At 41.9% G+C, this 25,726-nt stretch overlaps 1 protein-coding gene across 20 annotated transcripts in view; it reads left to right on the plus strand.

Moving 5' to 3' along the window:
* The window catches only part of bru3 (bruno 3), a 1,045,770-nt gene that overhangs the window by 1,009,233 nt on the left and 10,811 nt on the right, over positions 1-25,726 (plus strand). For 15 of the 20 annotated variants that reach the window (XM_070094553.1, XM_070094562.1, XM_070094556.1 and 12 more), the window contains 2 exons: positions 3,499-3,576; positions 12,577-12,660. In XM_070094553.1, the coding sequence (XP_069950654.1) occupies positions 3,499-3,576; positions 12,577-12,660 (162 nt within the window). Of the gene's footprint in view, positions 1-3,498; positions 3,577-12,576; positions 12,661-13,866; positions 14,189-25,726 lie in introns of those variants that run through there. The other 5 variants (XM_070094557.1, XM_070094564.1, XM_070094572.1 and 2 more) reach the window with 2 other exon arrangements.

A 25,726-nucleotide genomic window follows, 5' to 3' on the forward strand; every position in this document is an offset into this window, starting at 1 on the left:
ACAAACACTGAAGACATGACACAACGAACTATTGTATCTACAGACACTGAAGACATGACACAACCAACTATTGTACCTACAAACACTGAAGACATGACACAACCAACTATTGTACCTACAAACACTGAAGACATGACACAACCAACTATTGTACCTACAAACACTGAAGACATGACACAACCAACTATTGTACCTACAAACACTGAAGACATGACATAACCAACTATTGTACCTACAAACACTGAAGACATGACACAATGAACGATTGTATCTACAAACAATGAAGACATGACACAACCAACTATTGTACCTATAAACACAAGATATGACACAATGAACTATTGTACCTACAAACACTGAAGACATGACACAACCAACTATTGTACCTACAAACAATGAAGACATGACATAACCAACTACTGTACCTACAAACACTGAAGACATGACACAATGAACTACTGTACCTACAAACACTGAAGACATGACACAACCAACTATTGTACCTACAAACACTGAAGATATGACACAACCAACTATTGTACCTACAAACACTGAAGACATGACGCAATGAACTTTTGTATCTACAAACACTGAAGACATGACACAACCAACTATTATACATACAAATACTGAAGACATGACACAACCAACTATTGTACCTACAAACACTGAAGACATGACACAATGAACTATTGTACCTACAAATACTGAAGACATGATACAACCAACTATTGTACCTACAAACACTGAAGACATGACACAATGAACTATTGTACCTACAAATACTGAAGATATGACACAACCAACTATTGTACCTACAAACACTGAAGACATGACACAACCAACTATTGTACCTACAAACACTGAAGACATGACACAACGAACTATTGTATCTACAAACACTGAAGACATGACACAATGAACTATTGTACCTACAAACACTGAAGACATGACACAATGAACTATTGTACCTACAAACACTGAAGACATGACACAACCAACTATTGTACCTACAAACACTGAAGACATGACACAATGAACTATTGTACCTACAAACACTGAAGACATGACACTAATTCGACTCTGCTACAGTAGCTACGAACAGACGAGTACAACTGAAGAAGGATTATGGAACTGAGGATGAAGCCTCTACTGTTCCTTACGCTGAATGACCTATGTGTGTTTAGCGCTTCATATACTACATTATTATTATTATTATTATTATTATTATTATTATTATTGTAGGTACGAATAGGTAATTACAAATGTGTAATCATGCATGCATACATGCATAAATGAGCTGCATACGTTTGAGCATGAGCATTAATGTATGCCAGTGTATGCACACACACACACACACACACACACACACACACACACACACACACACACACATGTACCATTTAATTAACATACTGTACTTCAAAATACAGAAGCCTTTCGATGTAATTTATAGTACAGTAATGCACAAACACTTGGCAAAAGAAAAGTATCATATTACTATTGCTATATTTTGATAAAAAGGCTGTTTATATTTTTTCGTTTATGGAATTTGGTTGTGTGCATGGGTAATTTTACTGCTAATTTTTTTTTAAGTGCACAACATGCTAAGTAATTTAGAGATAAATACAAATCTTAATATCTTTAGGATATTTAAAATGAACAGTTTAAGTAGATTATTTTTGTAATCAATATTAATTTCTAATCCTAAATTTCTTCTTGTTTTTGTCGCCATGTCTTAACACTTATAAAGTAGAGTTATTTTTTGAGAACGATAGATACTGTACTTAACAATCAACATGGAATCGTGCTGAGCCTAAAGTAATTACTTGCAGGAACAAAAACCACAGCATTCTGCCATATATATATATATATATATATATATATATATATATATATATATATATATATATATATATATATATATATATATATATATATATATATATATAGGTCTTTTGAAAGTTTAATGATTTTTTTTTGCATAGATTTTGCGTGATTTTTGTTCTGTAGAAGTTTTAAGCTTGATATCCCTCTCTTCTTCCACTTTTTGTCCATTAGAACATTAGTTCCTTGCTAGATAGGATTTCTTATACATTACTAATATGTAGTGAAAGAACTGAAGCTTGTTTGGGGAAAAGATGCTTGGATCCACTTGGCATACAGCCGAAACAGTGAAGAAAAGGGACACATTACAGAACACGCTCTCAATGGGACAACGTTTTGCTCTGTGTAGAGCTTTATCAAGTAATAATAACATTTGATAAAGCTCTAGAGAGAGAGTAAAACGTCGCAATGAAAGTTCGTCTTGCAATGTGTGTCTTTCCTACACATAAGATGCTTGCAATTCTCATCCTAGGCGAAGGTTGTGTCTAAATTGCTCGCTGGTGTGTAGCTCTGGCTTAGCTTCTGCTAGGAAGCATTACTGTCTATTTTGTACCAGTCATCCATTATATGTTAGCTTATATGTCATCATATGCTTCTTTCTTACTTGTCTCTTAACCTTCTTTTATTGTTCTCATCCATATTTTACTCCTTAGACATTTCGTATGTTGATATGGTTTTCCGTTTGTAATGTGGATACATGTTTTACCATATCAGTTTTTTTATGATTGTATTTCAATAACTTAAAACACATTTCAAGATATATTTAAATATATTTTTTTTTATATTCTTTAGGTAATATAAATGTTCAAATATCGAATTAATATAAATCATTATAGTTAGTGCTACTCCGATTTAGGTACAGTGTACATTTTAATATAGGAATCTACATAATTTATATTGCAGACAATTTTGCCACTTTAAATTTGTACATATTTCTGAAATCAACTATTGTGACATATCTTAAATTTATCATAAATAATAATAAAGCAGCATAAGATGGTAGTACATGTACATGTGCGCCCAAACTGCTTCGCATAACATCCAGACTTCCTTTATATTGTACAAAAAAAAAAAGTTATCCCTCAAACAAATCTTCTCACTGTCAAACTGATTTTCATTGAGGCTAAACAAGCTATATTTGGTTTATGATGTTTCGTATTTGTGACAATTTTCTGTTATGCTAGTAATAGCCAGATAGTTATTTTAAACAATAGCCTTCAAAGCGCGATAAAGTAGGAAAGTAATAAGAAGGGTAAATTATTTTCTTGTGAGGAAAACTCTATTTTCATATTTTTTTAGTCATATTATGTGTCAAAAAAATGGTAAATGGAAAGACAAAAAAAAAAAACTTAAATCACTGTCTGATACTTATAAGACTTAGATTAAGCTGTCAGTGGAAGACGACGCTGACTGTCAGCAAATGTTAAGTGTTTCAGTGTATTAATAGCTTCATACAGAGTATAAGAAAAATATTTTTGCCGTACATTATACGACATACGCTGACAAAAAAAAAATACCTTCTATAATATCCACCTAACATTTCTCAGAGTACGCTAAAAGCTTGTGAAGTGTTTAGCGCGTACGTCTAACCTTGACACTTCACTCCAACAGCCCAGCCAATCCCTAATGGTGAAGCAGCGACACTGCAAGCTTCAGCAACCTATCCTGGCATGCCTTACTCAGGTGTTGGTAAGTACTTCCTTTAACTACTTGAAGTTTTTCTATGTTTACAATGCAGTCCTGATCATTTTTTTTATGTCGATGTTGTTTTTAGGATATGGATTTTGTCCGGTATCTGATGGTATATTTTTTGTATAGAGAAGTTTAGATTTTTTTATATTATCAAAAAAATTTTTATTGGTGTATTAAATTCAGTACAATACTAATAATTCTTCAGAAAATAGTTATAATTTTTTTGACATGCTATCAGATATCTTTTAGTAATGGGAGAAGTACGCTGCAGCTCCCATAATTCTTAGTAATACATATATATTTAAATTGTTTGATATTCTTTCCCTATGCTTTTTGTGTGGCTTTGTTGTTCACTTACAAAATTATTGTATTTTTTTGCATGCTTTCTATATATTTTGGTTGGTGTTCACCCCCTGTGTGGCCTCTTGTTCAAAATCTTGTTCAGTGCTGGAATTATCAGCAAGTCGCCTTCCATTCATACTCCACCCTCAACCTCCTCACTAAAAGCTTCTTAGATGTTGGCAGAATTTACTTTAAAAATGTTAAAACTGTTTCTTGTTTATTAAATATTTGCTATACTCACACAGACACATATACATAGATACAGACACACATAAATACACACACACACACACATGCATACACAGACACACACGCATACACAGACACATACACGCATATACAGACACACACACACGCATACACAGACACACACACATAAACGTATACACAGACACACACACGTATACACAGACATACACATACACGTATACACAGACACACACACACACACACACGCATACACAGACACACATACATACACAGACACACACATGCATACACAGACACACACACACACACACACACACACACACACACACACACACACACACACACGCACACACACACACACAAACACACACACACACACACACAAACACCACACACACACACCACGCACACACTACGCGACACACAAACAGACACACACACACACACACACACACACACACACACACACACACACACAGACACACACACCTATACACACACATACACAAACACTCATACACAGACACACAGACACACACACACGCATACTCGGACACACAGACAAACACACACACACACACACACATACACACACACACACACACACACACACACACACACACACACACACACACACACACACACACACACACACACACTTGCCTGTAGCACAGATGCCCAAGACACATCCTCATAATGCAGGTGTATAACATCAGTATAACATACAGGTTTATCAAACACATATGATAGTTTACCGGTAAAAAAAAATCTGAAGGCTGGACACCACCACCATAACTCTGCTCCTGAACCTACAAATAAGAAATAGATAATTGAAACTAGGAATGCATAGGACCTGTGACTCAACTCCTGCAACCACACACACACACACACACACACACACACACACACACACACACACACACACACACACACACACACACACACACGCGCACACACACACACACACACACACACACACACACACACACACACACACACACCTACACACACACAAGCATTTCCTACATGTGTAAGACATTAAACACAAACTTGTAGCGTGTGTGCATAAAAGCTAATACCTTGGATACATACAGATTAATGCCCTAAATAACATATTGAAAAACGGTGGTTATTGAATAAAACCAATGATGAGGCTACTAACAAAAACAAGAAAAGAAACAGACAAACTAAAGATGACACCTTCGATCTGTAAGGCATCAACACATGGGTTACCCATTGTGGAAAAATACTTTTCCCTTTTCTACGAGAAATGATGCACATTCTGCTCATACTTAAAAAAAAAATGACGGGTGAGAACCTTTGAAGTATAGGGCAGTCTTGTTGACGAGAGTTGTGAAAATATTGGAAAATGCATTTGAGAAAAGCTGATAAAACAGACGTTGATAAGGGGTAAAATGTCCTCTTGGGACAATATGACCAGCGGAGTGCAGCAAGGATTAGTACTTGTCAAATAATGGCCCAGAAGGAATAAAAACTACATGGGTATGTTTGCTGACTCAAAAATTTTATGTAAAAATAAGCAATAAAAATTACTGTATCTTTCCACGAAGGTGTTGATAAGTCGAGCAACTGAGGTGACAGATGGTGGAATTTAATGTGAACAATAGTTCTGCTGTAATAGAAACAACAAAATGCAAAAAAAAAAAATAATAATAATAAATAAATAAAGGAAAAAAGAGTATACATGGATTATGGAAAACAATATTTACTGTACTGGAAGATATTCTAAAATAATCGTCAAAAAAATATTCGCAAGCTTCTCTGGCAAACTTTAAAATGCCTTTAGTAATACAAAGGTAATCTTTCTATTAAACATAAATAGAAGTTACCGTAGTTAGATATATATATTTGGTTACAGTTTTAATAATTATGACACAAATATAATTTGATATAAATGTATTTACAAAATAAAGTCGATAATTATACAAAGTATTTCAGGCAAATTAATCCTAGAACTTTCATAATACTTAATTCTAGTCAGATAGCAGAGTAAGATAGCAAAGATAGTACAATGAAAAAAGGACACAAATGCAGTGTAATACGACTCTTTACTGACTACATTTCGCCCACACAATGGGTTTTATCAAGTCACAAACAGATCTATTTGTGACTTGATGAAGCCCATTGTGTGGGCGAAACGTTGTCAATAAAGGATCGCATTATGCAGTAAGTCCTCACTTAACGTCGTAGATAGGTTCTTGGAAACTGCAGCTTTAAGCGAAACGACGTGTAAAGAAACCAGTTTTACCATAGGCTAATAGATGTAAACATTGGCTCACATTGCACCTTTAGCACTCATTCCAACAGTGTTAAATCAAAGAATAAATGTCTGTAAAGCGAAAACTGTAAGAAGCGCCACCTCCCAGCAGGCAGCTCAACAACGAACGTGCAGAATTAAGACACTCATGTAACATATGGGAATCTTTATCTTTGTCTTCAGTAAAGATTCCCATATGTTGCATAAGTGTCTCAATTCTTCAAGCTGTCGGGTTTCACAACCATTTATCACAACGAACGTGCAAACTCCATAAAGACAGTAGTCCCGGCTAGGAATCAATTTTTTTCCCCTCAACGTTATAACGAAACAATGTTAAGTGAGAACTTACTGTAATGCATTTGTGCCTATTTTTCCATCGTGTCGATATTTTTTACCATTTATCTCCCAGATAGCATAGTGCTGAATGAGCGGAATGTTTAAAAAATATTGTTCACAACGTATGTTAAACCAAAACTGAAATAAGTAGCAGTGGTCTCGGCCCTGTAATCACTGCTTAAGCAAAAAAATAAGTTGGAAGCTACAAATTGACTTCTGGAGCTAAAAGAAAATAGTAGCAAAGAAAGGCTAAAAACATTACATTAAATCCACCTTGTCAGAAAAGAGAAATAGACGGTGAATTAAAACCATATGTAAGATTATGGAAACATGAACGAATAAATATGGATTTTTTTTAATCAATCACCAGGAAGAAAGAAGATTCATGGTTATAAACTGAGGAAGAAGAAAGTCTATAAGAAACCTATAAAAAATCACCAGTTGGTAGAGAGTAATATGATACAAAAGAAGTTGTGAATAAACGGTTTAGAAAAACAACAAGTTGCTGAATTAGACAATTGTGCAACATCTGGGTATCTTTATTCTGGAAACGTTTCGCCACGCAGTGGCTTCTTCAGTCCAATGCGTGGCGAAACGTTCCCAGAATAAAGAAACCAGATGTCTCACAAGCGTCTCATTTAACAAGAGGAAATAGCAAGTGCAACAACCTATAGAAATATTGTTCTTGTATCCTGTGTGCTGACTGAATTAAACTTCAGGACGTCACCGACATTGTTCTGCTCCTCTAGCTACAAATAAATCATTACAGTGTATATGATACACACACACAAAACACAAACACAAAGCACACACACAAAACACATGCAAAACACACGAAAACATAACAAATGAGTATGACACAACTCACTTCATGGGTAAACATCGTCATTGGGATCCAACAAGGACCAGTACTTGCTCTCATAATATATTTTACTTATATGAATGAAAACAAAGTGTGGGTGTAAATATTGTGCAGAGAATTCAGAGAATGGAGATTAGAAAATTGTGCTGGATTAACAGAATTGTTAATTCAGGAGAGTGAGGAGTGATTGTTGATGTTTGATTATTTCGAGAGGATGGAAAAAATTAAGATCACTGAGAGAGAATATATATATCTGGTGTGAAAGAAACGAGGGGGAGGGGTTGTCAAAGGAAGGGTTGTTTCAGGAAAGGTTGTCCCAGAAAGAGTTATCCAAGAAATGGTTGTTCCAGGATGGGTTGCCACAGGAAGGGTTCTCCCAGGAAGAGTTTTCCCAGAAAGAGTTCTCTCAGAATGGGTTGTCCCAGGATGGGTTGTCCCAAGAAGAGTTGTTCCAGAAAAAGTTGCCCCAGGATGGGTTGTCCCAGTAAGGGTTGTCCCAGGAAAGGTTGCAGGGAAGCGGTAAAGGAGGTTTCGAGTATTATAGGCTTGAACATCCAACAAGCTTGTGTAAGCATGTTAGATCGGAGTGGAGACAAGTGGTTATGACTTGACGTGCTGTTGGAGTGTGAACAAAGAAATATTTATGAAGGGATTCTTGGAAACCAGTTAGCCTTACTTGAGTCCTGGAGGTGGAAAGTATAGTGCCAGCACTCTGAAGGAGGAGTGAGGATACTGCAGTTCAAAGGATCATCCAAATACACTTGTCAGCACATTTCTGGCAAGACAGCAATTGAATGAATGATGGTGAATGTGTGTGTCTTATTAAATCACCCTACCACGTGGGAGACTAGCGTGCTAAAAAATACAACAATTAAAGGATCAGAATGGGACGCCATGGACATTGTTCCACTCCTGCAGCTGCAAATAAATCATTACAAATAGGTATTCAAATCAGAAGGCATCACGCATATTATGTATACGAACAGGCACAATTACCTACAAAAGCATTATTCGTAATAATATACGTGTACACTGCGCACACAAATCACCTCGTGTGGAAATGCCATCAGAGGCGTCTAGCAAGGTTAGGTTAGCCGAGATTCGTCAGGAAACAGAACACGTATTTGCTGACGCGGATCTTAGTCATATGATGACCAACAGCTACAGTTCTTGGTCACCCGACTGAGTATATCTAAGAAGGATTAATACTTGCCGATAATATATATATTTATAAAAGATTTGCTGGGATTAAAGTGCAAAATTCGTATGCTAGATAAATAAAAAAAAATCTGTAAATTCGTGCAAGTAAATGAAGTTTAGATATAGGTGATGGAATATAATGTATATTTGGTGCCATGGAATGAAAACTGGGAAAATAAAAAACCGGTCATGTGAAGAATATAGATTATGTGATAAAATGTGGAAAGTGATAGAAAAGGGAACCTGAGTGCAATATAAAGCTAAACATCACCAGAACTTAACATAAATAAAGAACACCGGTGAGGAATTCACACGGCACACGGCACACGGCACACGGCACACGACACACGGCACACGACACACGGCACATGGCACACGGCAGACTTCAGAGTAACATTCACACATATAGTATAGACAACAGAATGCTAAAAGATAGCTGTTTACAACATAATTTAAACCAAAATTGAAATATGTAGCAATTATGTGCTGTATGTCCCTATAAAAAAAAAAGGAAATACTGTGCTGGGATTTAAAAAGTAATCACAGATGTTTTAGAAAAACAAGAACAAGAAGCCACAATTGAAAACCAAGATAAATAAATAGCAAAAGGACACTAGGAAATATTTTTTTCACTCATACAAGTAGTAGATGAGTAGAATGGTATACAAGAGACGGCAACAAGTATGAAAAATTAATGAGTGCAATACCGGCCAAATTAAAAATAGCCATGAGATATATTCATGAGAAAATTCTGTAAAAAGCTGTAAACAATATGTTAGAGCAAAATTAGAATAAGTAGCTGTGTCATGATTCCCACACTTACAAAAAACTAGTGGAAGAACAAGAACGTTCAAAAAGTCAAGAACTGAAGTTTATGAGAAGCCAAAAGCAACGGACATGCACTCTTGGACGGTGTGTATAAGTGGATAATTTGTGTGATGATCTATAATGTAGCTACAGTAGCAGAGCTAAACTCGTGGTGTCCCTTCTTCGGTATTAGGCATAGTGTAAAAAAAAATTAATGTCCACGATAGTTACAGCGATTTCTGCTTCCTCTTGTAGATCTACCATTCCCTTGATCTACCACTCTGTGTGTGTGTGTGTGTGTGTGTGTGTGTGTGTGTGTGTGCGTGCGTGCGTGCGTGCGTGTGTGTGTGTGTGTGTGTGTGTGTTTGTGTGTGTGTGTGTGTGTGTGTGTGTGTATTTGTAGCTATAAGAGCAGAGTTATATTTGTGGTGTCCGGTCTTCAGTAATTAATTCATCATATATATTTTATATAATTTACAAGGGTTGTTGGTCTTGCTACGTCCTGTTTTATATTCTATTACATTGTTCCATCACTCTGACAAAAAGACTTTCTATTATCCTGTTTCCCTTTCTTTTCCCTGATTATATAACTCTTCTCTTGTTTTTTCCTATTGAAGGTACTAATCATTTTTGCCTCTTATTGTGATATCCTTTTTGTGATCTTGTGTGTGGTTATCGTGTGTATCTATTTTTTCCTCTGTTTATCAGAGATTTATTATAACTTTATATATATATATATATATATATATATATATATAGCTCAGGAAGCCATTGTATAGTTCTCTGATAGACGTATCCTTTATTCACTACATTTATTTTAGGTGTGGACACCACACAACCACAGTACATTCCAGTTTTGGCCTAAAATACATTATGTACAGCTTTTTATAGCCTTCCTCCATCCATATATCCGAAAGCTACAATATAGCTTGCTAGCATAGAGTATGAGTTTCCAACAGTTTCGTTTAATATGACCTTCCAGTGACAATCTTGTGTTGTGTGATGACTCCTGGGTCACCTCTCTCTCTGATGTCCTTAATATCTTGTCAGTCACAGTCACATTGTGTGTCTGTAAGTGTGCATGTGCGTGTGTGTGTATAAATGCACTGTGTGTGTTTTACCTACATGTACACTCACACAAATGATTAACTAGACTGTCTAGAAAATTTTCAATATCCTTTTCCTCTGGTGCAAAAAAAAAAGTTAAAATGTATAGATGTAAATAAAAGGTAAATAGATAAGAGTAAACAAAAGCATTATAGATGTACTGTATATAAATACTTCATATAGTACAGTATATGTATATATATTATATATATATATTCGGTAAATTTTTTTAAGAGGACTTAATTTTTTAGTGGCAACCTCACCTTTATATATGAAGCAAGCATTATTTTTTTTCACTTAGAGATAAACAGTAAGGCAGCGTGCACTGTATCGTGTAGTGTATTACACTTATTGATTAAGCTTTACAGATGTAAGTTTTCCTCTCCTCTGGAAATATCAGAGTTTGTAAATTTTTTGTTAAATTGATAAAGGACTTGGGATGTCATAATTTACACTAAAACCTGCACTAAACTCATGTCTAAGTATTGAGTCACAGGTAGAGAGTAAGATTGTAGATACTGGTTCAGAGAACCGACAGGCTGACGAATTAGACACTCGTGCAACACCTGGGTATCTTTCCTGTGGAAACGTTTCGCCATCCAGTGGCTTCCTCAGTCCAGTACAGAGAAGAGTGGTTGAAGATCGGAAGGAGTTCAGTCCTTCTGCCTGGAGTCCATATATTCAGTCCTGCAATCATGAAGGACCGAACACACAGACTCCAGGCTGAGGGACTTACTACCTCAAACTCCTTCTGATCATCAACCACTCTTCTCTGTATTGGACTGAGGAAGCCGCTGGTGGGTGAAAGTTTCCACAATAAAGATACACCCAAGTGTTGTACAAGTATATAATTCATCAAAAAGTAAGATTGTTCTCTTTAATGGTCCTACTACTATTACTACGTTTGTAACCTTAATTAATGTTAATATTTAATGGTGATCTGTCCATGTGGAGTGTTGTCTAGTGTTGTCTTTATGTTAATATTATTTGTTCAGAAGCTAGTGTTGACAGTAACGATTTTAAAAGAAGCATAAAGTGTATAAACACTCTTGTTTTCATTAATCTATCTTTATAATTTTGTATCAGAGTGGTGCATTATTGGCTTATAATACAACTTACATTGTATATATATATATTATATATATATATATATATATATATATATATATATATATATATATATATATATATATATATATATATATATATATGTATATATAATGAAAGTTTTTGTTCTAATGTACACAAAAAGTCACTAAGGTGATAAGCAAGACTTTTATGCAGTATTGAAAATAGTAAAAAAAATGTTGCCTTTCTTTTTAAAATGGCTTTTGTTATTTTAACATTTCAAAGTAGCGGCAGAGTGTTTGTGTCAGCTTATAAATCAATAGACCTCAGTCCTTGTGCCATTTAATATTTATTAGTTTTGACTCTTTGTAAAAGATCTTGTATTACTAATTAATTAAGTACTCTCTTATTCTTTAATTTTAGAGAATTTTTTTTCTTGTGTAAATTAAGGATCATGGATGATTTTTGTTTGATTTATATAATTTCTTATTACAGATTAAGTATTACATGTTTTTCTAAAACAGCCATTATTGATGAATCAAAGAATTAAGGGAGTAGTGGTGTTGATTAAGGCGTTGATGTATTGGTAGCTATATAACTGATGATGTAGTGAAGGGCAGAGTAGAGTTGGTGCAGTAGTGTTCATTATGTAGCGATGGCATGTGTGTGTGTGTATGTGTGTGTGTGTGTGTGTGTGTGTGTGTGTGTGTGTGTGTGTGTGTGTGTGTGTGTGTGTGTGTGTGTGTGTGTGTGTGTGGCTGACAGTGTCCACCCCACCCTCTTGCAGCTGTGTATCCTGCTCCCGTGTATGGCCAGTACGCCCAGGCGCCCTCACCCCAGCTGGCGCCCATCCCTCACAACAAGGTTGAAGGTAAGACAACCACATGTCCACCCACCCAAGTCCACGCCCTTATCTCATTCTTATCTTGTGTAATTCTTAAGAAAATTATTAAATTGAGCGCTTTCCTGGATGACACGGTAATTTAAAGATCTTATAAAATTAGTTTTGCAATTTAACACTATTTTAATGATCCTGGAAGGAATTGGGTGAAGGTTGTGGATTGGGAAGATAGTAATTGTTAGTTAATGAGCTGGTGCCTCTTCCTGCCCAACTGAATGAGCTGGTGCATGACTTATATGCCCATATATCTTCCCACCTGCATGACCCATGCATGTCTGAAATGCTGTGTGTGTCTTGTCCCTTGTTCTTTGTATATGGAGACGTGTTTTATTTACCGAATGTGTTTGTTTTTTTTTTGCTCAAACCATAAGATATTCTGAGTGGTGAGGTTGATGTTAGTTAAGTTAGCCACACAGAAACACCTGAAATCAGGTTCAGTTATATGCACATTCCTAGTTATGTCCTTCCCGTGGGCAAAACATTCTCATTTTAAAAATCTGCAATTAGGAATAGCATTAAAATACCACTTAAAATATATGTTACAGAAGTACCCCCTCCCCCTCATTTTAATTTTGAAACCATTTCTTGTATAATGTAAGAGAAGTGGGTGATGTTTGTGCATGATACCGTAAAGCACTGACTTGCATGGTTAGTTAAACTACAGTCCATGGGATGTGCCAATTGATTTATATTTTTATGTTTAATTTTCAGTACTAAAGGACTAGATTATTCCTAATTAATTTTCTACTCCAGAAATCCTTTTTTTAATTATTGTCATTCAGATTTCCCACTTGCCAAAATATCCTTGTACAAATAAAAGATTTCTCTGTGGCATAGAAAGGGGATCATCTTTCATTGCAAGTGAGTAATGCTTTCACAAATGTTAATGAATTCTTTAATGTATTCAAAATACTGATGACCTTTATATTTGCAGTTTTAATTCCCTCGTGTGTATAGTTTAGTTTTGACATATCGGATTACTTCTCCATGCTGTACATTAGTGTCCCTTAAAACTCTTGGTTTATTATATATATTTGCTTTGTACATAATGTTTCTATAAGCAGCTGTATTATTAATGTGAAATACTGGCAACAGATGACAATTAGTAGAACATTTAAGAAAACAAGAACCTGTAGGGTTATACGATGCATCGCTCACGTGTATTGAACTTTCTAGTGTGAATCCAGGAAATTAATGGCATTTGGGCCCCCATATCCACATCCTACTGAACAGAAACAAGCGTCAAGCTAACACACCTGGGTAACTAAATATCGACATTCCCTGGGTAGGTGAGCACTGCAGGAGGTCCACCGTCCCTACCACACTTGATTCACCAGTCATCTCTCCAACCTCACCAGACGCACTCCTCTTCTTCCTAAATAATTAAAAACTTATCTTTGATATTCTGTTCACTTGAGAAAATTCACTAAGAGTGATCGAAATATTGTGTACTTCTATAAATTAGGATAGTTCACTTTTATAACACTCTCGTCATCGTCTTAATAGTTTTCCTGCAGGTATTACTATTATTATTATTATTATTATTATTATTATTATTATTATTATTATTATTATTATTATTATTATTATTATTATTACTTTTATAAATTATTATTATTATTATTATTATTATTATTATTATTATTATTATTATTATTATTATTATTATTATTATTATTATTATTATTATTATTATTACTTTTATAAATTATTATTATTATTATTATTATTATTATTATTATTATTATTATTATTATTATTACTTTTATAAATTATTATTATTATTATTATTATTATTATTGCTGTTGTATTAGCATCATAATAATTATTATCAGTGAAACAGTATAGTCATCATTAACCCGGAAATAGCGACAATAGTCTCGACAACAATTAAATACAGTTTTATTATTTTACAAGACCATAACATAAATTAGTTTCTAACAGTATTAATGAGCGACGGTAATTTAGAAATTCATGAAATTCACTATAGCAGTTAAGACCCAGTCATGCACTGCAGCAGTTACGACCCAGTCATGCACTGTAGCAGTTAAGACCCAGTCATGCACTGCAACAGTTACGACCCAGTCATGCACTGCAGCAGTTAAGACCCAGTCATGCACTACAGCAGTTACGACCCAGTCATGCACTGCAGCAGTTACGACCCAGTCATGCACTGCAGCAGTTACGACCCAGTCATGCACTGCAGCAGTTACGACCCAGTCATGCACTGCAGCAGTTACGACCCAGTCATGCACTGCAGCAGTTACGACCCAGTCATGCACTGCAGCAGTTACGACCCAGTCATGCACTGCAGCAGTTACGACCCAGTCATGCACTACAGCAGTTACGACCCAGTCATGCACCAGTTACGACCCAGTCATGCACTGCAGCAGTTACGACCCAGTCATGCACTGCAGCAGTTACGACCCAGTCATGCACTGCAGCAGTTACGACCCAGTCATGCACTGCAGAAGTTACGACCCAGTCATGCACTGCAGCAGTTACGACCCAGTCATGCACTGCAGCAGTTACGACCCAGTCATGCACTGCAGCAGTTACGACCTAGTCATGCACTGCAGCAGTTACGACCTAGTCATGCACTGCAGCAGTTACGACCCAGTCATGCACTGTAGCAGTCACGACCCAGTCATACACTGCAGCAGTCACGACCCAGTCATACACTGCAGCAGTTACGACCCAGTCATACACTGCAGCAGTTACGACCCAATCATGCACTGCAGCAGTTACGACCCAGTCATACACTGCAGCAGTTACGACCCAATCATGCACTGCAGCAGTTACGACCCAGTCATACACTGCAGCAGTTACGACCCAGTCATGAACTGCAGCAGTTACGACCCAATCATGCACTGCAGCAGTTACGACCCAGTCATACACTGCAGCAGTTACGACCCAATCATGCACTGCAGCAGTTACGACCCAATCATGCACTGCAGACCCAGTTAGGACCCAGTCATGCACTGCAGCAGTTACGACCCAGTCATGCACTGCAGAAGTTACGACCCATTCATGCACTGCAGCAGTTACGGCCCAGTCATGCACTGCAGCAGTTACGACCCAGTCATGCACTGCAGAAGTTACGACCCAGTCATGCACTGCAGCAGTTACGACCCAGTCATGCACTGTAGCAGTCACGACCCAGTCATACACTGCAGCAGTCACGACCCAGTCATACACTGCAGCAGTTACGACCCAGTCATACACTGCAGCAGTTACGACCCAATCATGCACTGCAGCAGTTACGACCCAGTCATACACTGCAGCAGTTACGACCCAGTCATGAACTGCAGCAGTTACGACCCAATCATGCACTGCAGCAGTTACGACCCAGTCATGCACTGTAGCAGTTACGACCCAGTCATACACTGCAGCAGTCACGACCCAGTCATGCACTGCAGCAGTTACGACCCAGTCATGCACTGCAGCAGTTACGACCCAGTCATGCACTAAAGCAGTTACGACCCAGTCATGTACTGCAGCAGTTACGACCCAGTCATACACTGTAGCAGTTACGACCCAGTCATGCACTGCAGCAATTACTGACCCAGTCATGCACTGCAGCAGTTACGGCCCAGTCATGCACTGCAGCAGTTACGACCCAGTCATGCACTGCAGCAATTACTGACCCAGTCATGCACTGCAGCAGTTACGGCCCAGTCATGCACTGCAGCAGTTACGACGAGTCATACACTGCTGCAGTTACGACCCAGTCATGCACTGCAGCAGTTACGACGAGTCATACACTGCAGCAGTTACGACCCAGTCATGCACTGCAGCAGTTACGACCCAGTCATGCACTGCAGCAGTTACGACCCAGTCATGCACTGTAGCAGTTACGACCCAGTCATGCACTGCAGCAGTTACGACCCAGTCATGCACTGCAGCAGTTACGACCCAGTCATGCACTGCAGCAGTTACGACCCAGTCATGCACTGCAGCAATTACTGATCCAGTCATGCACTGCAGCAGTTACGGCCCAGTCATGCACTGTAGCAGTTACGACCCAGTCATGCACTGCAGCAATTACTGACCCAGTCATGCACTGCAGCAGTTACGACCCAGTCATGCACTGCAGCAGTTACGACGAGTCATACACTGCTGCAGTTACGACCCAGTCATGCACTGCAGCAGTTACGACGAGTCATACACTGCAGCAGTTACGACCCAGTCATGCACTGCAGAAGTTACGACCCAGTCATGCACTGCAGCAGTTACGACCCAGTCACGCACTGCAGCAGTTACGACCCAGTCATACAATGTAGCAGTCACGACCCAGTCATACACTGCAGCAGTTACGACCCAGTCATACACTGCAGCAGTTACGACCCAGTCATACACTGCAGCAGTTACGACCCAGTCATACACTATAGCAGTTACGACCCAGTCATACACTGTATTAGTTACGACCCAGTCATGCACTGTAGCAGTTACGACTCAGTCATGCACTGCAGCAGTTACGACCCAGTCATGCACTGCAGCAGTTACGACCCAGTCATGCACTACAGCAGTTACGACCCAGTCATGCACTGCAGCAGTTACGACCCAGTCATGCACTGCAGCAGTTACGACCCAGTCATGCACTGCAGCAGTTACGACCCAGTCATGCACTGCAGCAGTTACGACCCAGTCATGCACTGCAGAAGTTACGACCCAGTCATGCACTGCAGCAGTTACGACCCAGTCATGCACTGCAGCAGTTACGACCCAGTCATGCACTGCAGCAGTTACGACCCAGTCATGCACTGCAGCAGTTACGACCCAGTCATGCACTGCAGCAGTTACGACCCAGTCATGCACTGCAGCAGTTACGACCCAGTCATGCACTGCAGCAGTTACGACCCAGTCATGCACTGCAGCAGTTACGACCCAGTCATGCACTGCAGCAGTTACGACCCAGTCATGCACTGCAGCAGTTACGACCCAGTCATGCACTGTAGCAGTTACGACCCAGTCATGCACTGTAGCAGTTAGCGACCCAGTCATGCAATGTAGCAGTTAGCGACCCAGTCATGCACTGTAGCAGTTAGCGACCCAGTCATGCACTGTAGCAGTTAGCGACCCAGTCATGCAATGTAGCAGTTAGCGACCCAGTCATGCACTGCAGCAGTTAGCGACCCAGTCATGCACTGCAGCAGTTAGCGACACAGTCATGCACTGCAGCAGTTAGCGACCCAGTCATGCACTGCAGCAGTTAGCGACCCAGTCATGCACTGCAGCAGTTAGCGACCCAGTCATGCACTGCAGCAGTTAGCGACCCAGTCATGCACTGCAGCAGTTAGCGACCCAGTCATGCACTGCAGCAGTTAGCGACCCAGTCATGCACTGCAGCAGTTAGCGACCCAGTCATACACTGCAGAAGCTAGCGACACAGTCATGCACTGCAACAGTTAGCGACACAGTCATGCACTGCAGCAGTTAGGGACACAGTCATGCACTGCAGCAGTTAGGGACACAGTCATGCACTGCAGCAGTTAGGGACACAGTCATGCACTGCAGCAGTTAGGGACACAGTCATGCACTGCAGCAGTTAGCGACCCAGTCATGCACTGCAGCAGTTAGGGACACAGTCATGCACTGCAGCAGTTAGGGACACAGTCATGCACTGCAGCAGTTAGCGACACAGTCATGCACAGCAGCAGTTAGGGACACAGTCATGCACTGCAGCAGTTAGGGACACAGTCATGCACTGCAGCAGTTAGGGACACAGTCATGCACTGCAGCAGTTAGCGACACAGTCATGCACTGCAGCAGTTAGGGACACAGTCATGCACTGCAGCAGTTAGGGACACAGTCATGCACTGCAGCAGTTAGGGACACAGTCATGCACTGCAGCAGTTAGCGACCCAGTCATGCACTGCAGCAGTTAGGGACACAGTCATGCACTGCAGCAGTTAGGGACACAGTCATGCACTGCAGCAGTTAGCGACACAGTCATGCACAGCAGCAGTTAGGGACACAGTCATGCACTGCAGCAGTTAGGGACACAGTCATGAACTGCAGCAGTTAGGGACACAGTCATGCACTGCAGCAGTTAGCGACACAGTCATGCACTGCAGCAGTTAGGGACACAGTCATGCACTGCAGCAGTTAGGGACACAGTCATGCACTGCAGTGCCGCCAGCAATACAGTATTTACATCACAGTAATTCACTTACTTGTTTTAAAAATTTTAAACTAAAACACATGGAGATTTCTCCATCAAGGCTGAGTGTTCTCCATCAAGGCTGAGTGTTCTCCATCAAGGCTGAGTGTTCTCCATCAAGGCTGAGTGTTCTCCATCAAGGCTGAGTGTTCTCCATCAAGGCTGAGTGTTCTCCATCAAGGCTGAGTGTTCTCCATCAAGGCTGAGTGTTCTCCATCAAGGCTGAGTGTTCTCCATCAAGGCTGAGTGTTCTCCATCAAGGCTGAGTGTTCTCCATCAAGGCTGAGTGTTCTCCATCAAGGCTGAGTGTTCTCCATCAAGGCTGAGTATTCTCCATCAAGGCTGAGTGTTCTCCATCAAGGCTGAGTGTTCTCCATCAAGGCTGAGTGTTCTCCATCAAGGCTGAGTGTTCTCCATCAAGGCTTAGTGTTCTCCATCAAGGCTGAGTGTTCTCCATCAAGGCTGAGTGTTCTCCATCAAGGCTGAGTGTTCTCCATCAAGGCTGAGTGTTCTCCATCAAGGCTGAGTGTTCTCCATCAAGGCTGAGTGTTCTCCATCAAGACTGAGTGTTCTCCATCAAGACTGAGTGTTCTCCATCAAGGCTGAGTGTTCTACATCAAGGCTGAGTGTTCTCCATCAAGGCTGGATATTCTCCAACAAGGCAGGGTGTACTCCATCAAGGCTGGATATTCTCCATCAAGGCAGGGTGTTCTCCATCAAGGCTGGATATTCTCCATCAAGGCTGAGTGTTTTCCATCAAGGCTGAGTGTTCTCCATCAAGGCTGAGTGTTCTCCATCAAGGCTGGATATTCTCCATCAAGGCTGAGTATTCTCCATCAAGGCTGGATATTCTCCATCAAGGCTGAGTGTTCTCCATCAAGGCTGGATATTCTCCATCAAGGCAGGGTGTTCTCCATCAAGGCATGGTGTTCTCCATTAAGACTGGATATTCTCCATCAAGGCAGGGTGTTCTCCATCAAGACAGGGTGTTCTCCATCAAGGCTGGATATTCTCCATCAAAGCAGTGTGTTCTCCATCAAGGCTGGATATTCTTCATCTAGGCAGGGTGTTCTCCATCAAGGCAGGGTGTTCTCCATCAAGGCTGGGTGTTCTCCATCAAGGCTGGATATTCTCCATCAAGGCAGGGTGTTCTCCATCAAGGCAGGGTGTTCTTCATCAAGGGAGGGTGTTCTCCATCAAGGCAGGGTGTTCTCCATCAAGGCAGGGTGCTCTCCATCAAGGCTGGATATTCTCCATCAAGGCAGGGTGTTCTCCATCAAGGGAGGGTGTTCTCCATGAAGGCTGGGTGTTCTCCATCAAGGCTGGATGTTCTCCATCAAGGCTAGGTGTTCTCCATCAAGGCAAGGCATTCTCCATCAAGGCTGGGTGTTCTCCATTAAGGCTGGGTGCTCTCCATCAAGGCAGGGTGTTCTCCATCAAGGCTGGGTGTTCTCCGTCAAGGCTGGGTGTTCTCCATCAAGGCTGGGTGTTCTCCATCAAGGCTGGTGTTCTCCATCAAGGCAGGGTGTTGTCCATCAAGGCAAGGCGTTCTCCATCAAGGCTGGGTGTTCTCCATCAAGGCTGGGTGTTCTCCATCAAGGCTGGATATTCTCCATCAAGGCTGAGTATTCTCCATAAAGGCTGGTTATTCTCCATCAAGGCTGGATATTCTCCATCAAGGCAGGGTGTTCTCCATCAAGGCATGGTGTTCTCCATTAAGACTGGATATTCTCCATCAAGGCAGGTTGTTCTCCATCAAGGAAGGGTGTTCTCCATCAAGGCTGGATATTCTTCATCAAGGCAGGGTGTTCTCCATCAAGGCTGGATATTCTTCATCTAGGCAGGGTGTTCTCCATCAAGGCAGGGTGTTCTCCATCAAGGCTGGGTGTTCTCCATCAAGGCTGGATATTCTCCATCAAGGCAGGGTGTTCTCCATCAAGGCAGGGTGTTCTTCATCAAGAAAGGGTGTTCTCCATCAAGGCAGGGTGTTCTCCATCAAGGCAGGGTGCTCTCCATCAAGGCTGGATATTCTCCATCAAGGCAGGGTGTTCTCCATCAAGGGAGGGTGTTCTCCATGAAGGCTGGGTGTTCTCAGTCAAGGCTGGATGTTCTCCATCAAGGCTAGGTGTTCTCCATCAAGGCTGGGTGTTCTCCATCAAGGCAAGGCGTTCTCCATCATGGCTGGGTGTTCTCCATTAAGGCTGGGTGCTCTCCATCAAGGCAGGGTGTTCTCCATCAAGGCTGGGTGTTCTCCGTCAAGGCTGGGTGTTCTCCATCAAGGCTGGGTGTTCTCCATCAAGGCTGGGTATTCTCCATCAAGGCAGGGTGTTGTCAATCAAGGCTGGGTGTTCTCCCTCAAGGCTGGGTGTTCTCCATCAAGGCTGGGTGTTGTCCATCAAGGCTGGGTGTTGTCCATCAAGGCTGGGTGTTGTCCATCAAGGCTGGGTGTTGTCCATCAAGGCTGGGTGTTGTCCATCAAGGCTGGGTGTTGTCCATCAAGGCTGGGTGTTGTCCATCAAGGCTGGGTGTTGTCCATCAAGGCTTGGTGTTGTCCTTCAAGGCTGGGTGTTCTCCATCAAGGCTGGGTGTTGTCCATCAAGGCTGGGTGTTGTCCATCAAGGCTGATTGTTGTCCATCAAGGCTGTGTGTTGTCCATCAAGGCTGTGTGTTGTCCATCAAGGCTGGGTGTTGTCCATCAAGGCTGGGTGTTGTCCATCAAGGCTGGGTGTTGTCCATCAAGGTTGTGTGTTCTCCATCAAGGCTTGGTGTTGTCCTTCAAGGCTGGGTGTTCTCCATCAAGGCTGGGTGTTGTCTATCAAGGCTGAGTGTTGTCCATCAAGGCAGGGTGTTGTCCATCAAGGAAGGGTGTTGTCCATCAAGGCTGGGTATTGTCCATCAAGGCTGGGTGTTGTTCATCAAGGCTGGGTGTTGTCCATCAAGGCTGTGTGTTCTCCATCAAGGCTGGGTGTTCTCCATCAAGGCTGGGTGTTGTCCATCAAGGCTGGGTGTTGTCCATCAAGGCAGGGTGTTGTCCATCAAGGAAGGATGTTGTCCATCAAGGCTGGGTGTTGTCCATCAAGGCTGGGTGTTGTCCATCAAGGCTGGGTGTTGTCCATCAAGGTTGGGTGTTGTTCATCAAGGCTGGGTGTTGTCCATCAAGGCTGGGTGTTCTCCATCAAGGCTGGGTGTTGTCCATCAAGGCTGGGTGTTGTCCATCAAGGCAGGGTGTTGTCCATCAAGGCTGGGTGTTGTCCTGCAAGGCTGGGTGTTGTCTATCAAGGCTCGGTGTTGTCCTTCAAGGCTGGGTGTTGTCTATCAAGGCTGGGTGTTGTCCATCAAGGCTGGGTGTTGTCCTTCAAGGCTGGGTGTTGTCTATCAAGGCTGGGTGTTGTTCATCAAGGCTGGGTGTTGTCTATCAAGGCTGGGTGTTGTCCTTCAAGGCCGGGTGTTGTCTATCAAGGCTGGGTGTTGTCCTTCAAGGCCGGGTGTTGTTTGTCAAGGCTGGGAGTTGTTCATCAAGGCTGGGTGTTGTCCTTCAAGGCTGGGTGTTGTATATCAAGGCTGGGTGTTGTTCATCAAGGCTGGGTGTTGTCTATCAAGGCTGAGTGTTGTCCTTCAAGACCGGGTGTTGTCTATCAAGGCTGCGTGTTGTCCATCAAGGTTGGGTGTTGTCCTTCAAGGCTGGGTGTTGTCTATCAAGGCTGGGTGTTGTTCATCAATGCTGGGTGTTGTCCATCAAGGCTGGGTGTTCTCCATCAAGGCTGGGTGTTGTCCTTCAAGGCAGGATGTTGTCCATCAAGGCTGTGTGTTGTCCATTAAGGCTGGGTGTTGTCCATCAAGGCTGGGTGATCTCCATCAAGACTGGGTGTTCTCCATCAAGGCTGGGCGTTGTCCATCAAGGCTGGGTGATCTCCATCAAGGCAGGGTGTTCTCCATCAAGGCTAGGTGTTCTCAATCAAGACTGGGTGTTGTCCATCAAGGCAGGGTGTTCTCCATCAAGGCTAGGTGTTCTCCAAGTCAGGGTGTTGTTCATCAAGGCAGGGTGTTGTTCATCAAGGCTGGGTGTTGTCCATCAATGCTGTGGGTGTTGTTCATCAAGGCTGGGTGTTGTCCATTAAGGCTGGGTGTTGTTCATCAAGGCTGGGTGTTGTTCATCAAGGCTGGGTGTTGTCCATCAAGGCTGGATGTTGTTCATCAAGGCTGGGTGTTGTCCATCAAAGAAGGGTGTTGTCCATCAAAGAAGGGTGTTGTCCATCAAGGCTGGGTGTTGTTCATCAAGGCTGGGTGTTGTTCATCAAGGCTGGGTGTTGTCCATCAAGGCTGGATGTTGTTCATCAAGGCTGGGTGTTGTCCATCAAGGCTGGGTGTTGTTCATCAAGGCTGGGTGTTGTCCATCAAGGCTGGGTATTCTCCATCAAGGCAGGGTGTTGTCCATCAAGGCAGGGTGGTGTCCATCAAGGCTGGGTGTTGTCCATCAAGGTTGGGTGTTGTCCATCAAGGCTTCGTGTTGTCCATCAAGGCTGGGTGTTGTCTTCAAGGCAGGGTGTCGTCCATCAAGGCTGTGTGTTGTCCATCAAGGCTGTGTGTTCTCCATCAAGGCTGGGTGTTGTTCATCAAGGCTGGGTGTTGTCCATCAAGGCTGGGTGTTCTCCATCAAGGCTGGGTGTTGTCCATCAAGGCTGGGTGTTCTCCATCAAGGCAGGGTGTTATCCATCAAGGCTGGGTGTTTTCCATCAAGGCTGGGTGTTCTCCATCAAGGCAGGGTGTTCTCCATCAAGGCTGGGTGTTGTCTATCAAGGCTGGGTATTCTCCATCAAGGCAGGGTGTTGTCCATCAAGGCTGGGTGTTGTCCATCAAGGTTGGGTGTTGTCCATCAAAGAAGGGTGTTGTCCATCAAGGCTGTGTGTTGTCCATCAAGGCTGGGTGTTGTCCATCAAAGAAGGGTGTTGTTCATCAAGGCTGTTTGTTGTTCATCAAGGCTGGGTGTTGTCCATCAAGGCTGGGTATTCTCCATCAAGGCTGGGTATTCTCCATCAAGGCAGGGTGTTGTCCATCAAGGCTTGGTGTTGTCCATCAAGGCTGGGTGTTGTCCATCAAGGCTGGTTGTTCTCCTTCAATGCTGGGTGTTGTCCATCAAGGCTGGGTATTCTCCATCAAGGCTGGGTATTCTCCATCAAGGCTGGGTGTTGTCCATCAAGGAAGGTTGTTGTCCATCAAGGCAGGGTGTTGTCCATCAAGGAAGGGTGTTGTCCTTCAAGGCTGGGTGTTGTCCATCAAGGCTGGGTGTTGTCCATCAAGGCTGGGTGTTGTCCTTCAAGGCTGGGTGTTGTCCATCAAGGCTGGGTGTTGTCCATCAATTCCGGGTGTTGTCCATCAATTCCGGGTGTTGTCCATCAAGGCTGGGTGTTGTCCATCAAGGCTGGGTGTTGTCCATCAAGGCTGAGTGTTGTCCATCAAGGGTGTTGTCCATCAAGGCTGGGTGTTGTCCATCAAGGTTGGGTGTTGTCCATCAAGGCTGGGTGTTGTCTTCAAGGCAGGGTGTTGTCCATCAAGGCTGTGTGTTGTCCATCAAGGCTGGGTGTTGTCCATCAAAGAAGGGTGTTGTTCATCAAGGCTGTTTGTTGTTCATCAAGGCTGGGTGTTGTCCATCAAGGCTGGGTATTCTCCATCAAGGCTGGGTATTCTCCATCAAGGCAGGGTGTTGTCCATCAAGGCTTGGTGTTGTCCATCAAGGCTGGGTGTTGTCCATCAATGCTGGGTGTTGTCCTTCAAGGCTGGGTGTTGTCCATCAAGGCTGAGTGTTGTCCATCAAGGCTGAGTGTTGTCCATCAAGGCTGGGTGTTGTCCATCAATGCTGGGTGTTGTCCTTCAAGGCTGGGTGTTGTCCATCAAGGCTTGGTGTTGTCCATCAAGGCTGGGTGTTGTCCATCAATGCTGGGTGTTGTCCTTCAAGGCTGGGTGTTGTCCATCAAGGCTGGGTGTTGTCCATCAAGGCTGAGTGTTGTCCATCAAGGCTGGGTGTTGTCCATCAAGGCTGAGTGTTGTCCATCAAGGGTGGGTGTTGTCCATCAAGGCTGAGTGTTGTCCATCAAGGCTGGGTGTTGTCCATCAAGGCTGAGTGTTGTCCATCAAGGCTGGGTGTTGTCCATCAAGGCTGAGTGTTGTCCATCAAGGGTGTTGTCCATCAAGAAGGAATATATATTCACTAACACATATTCACCCGACTCTTCATAATATCACGGACGATACAGTTCTAATGATCCACTGAAGTGCAACTTCCCTACTTACCTTCCGAGTGCTGGCACTGCATTTTTCCACTTTAAGAACATCTAACCAGTTTCTCCGAATCAATTCACGGAGAAAAATTAGACAAGTGTGCATCATTTGTTGCATATATGTCAAATTTTCATCTTATCGTTATTGTCGACCACTCATGGGCAGGTGTTACCTTCCTCACATGACAGCAACTAAAATCTCAAAAAAATGTCGTAGCTCACACAAGCTTAATAAACACTGGTCAGTGGAGCAAATGAAGCAATATTTAGATTTTGCAACGTTTGAGAGGAGCGAAACGCTTGAGGAATAAGTAATTTTAGGGCCATGGCAGTTATAGTATCAGGTTTCCAATGGCCTTGCGAAATTTTGGATCATGACGTAACTGAGGTGTGCTAGTTTATACATAGTTTTTATTTCTGTACTGTATATAATGGAAGCAGAATTATACTTAATATTATGGATGTGATTCTGAACATAGACACTTGCTGAACAGTGCTGTGTCCATCTAATAGGTCTCTTGTATTAAGTAGTTACTGTTGTGCTTGTCAGGACACCAGGTACATTTGTGTACTTAGACACAACTAGTTTCTCATGCCT

This window comes from Cherax quadricarinatus, chromosome 46 (assembly GCF_038502225.1).
Source record: "Cherax quadricarinatus isolate ZL_2023a chromosome 46, ASM3850222v1, whole genome shotgun sequence".
Classification (NCBI taxonomy): Eukaryota; Metazoa; Arthropoda; class Malacostraca; order Decapoda; family Parastacidae; genus Cherax; species Cherax quadricarinatus.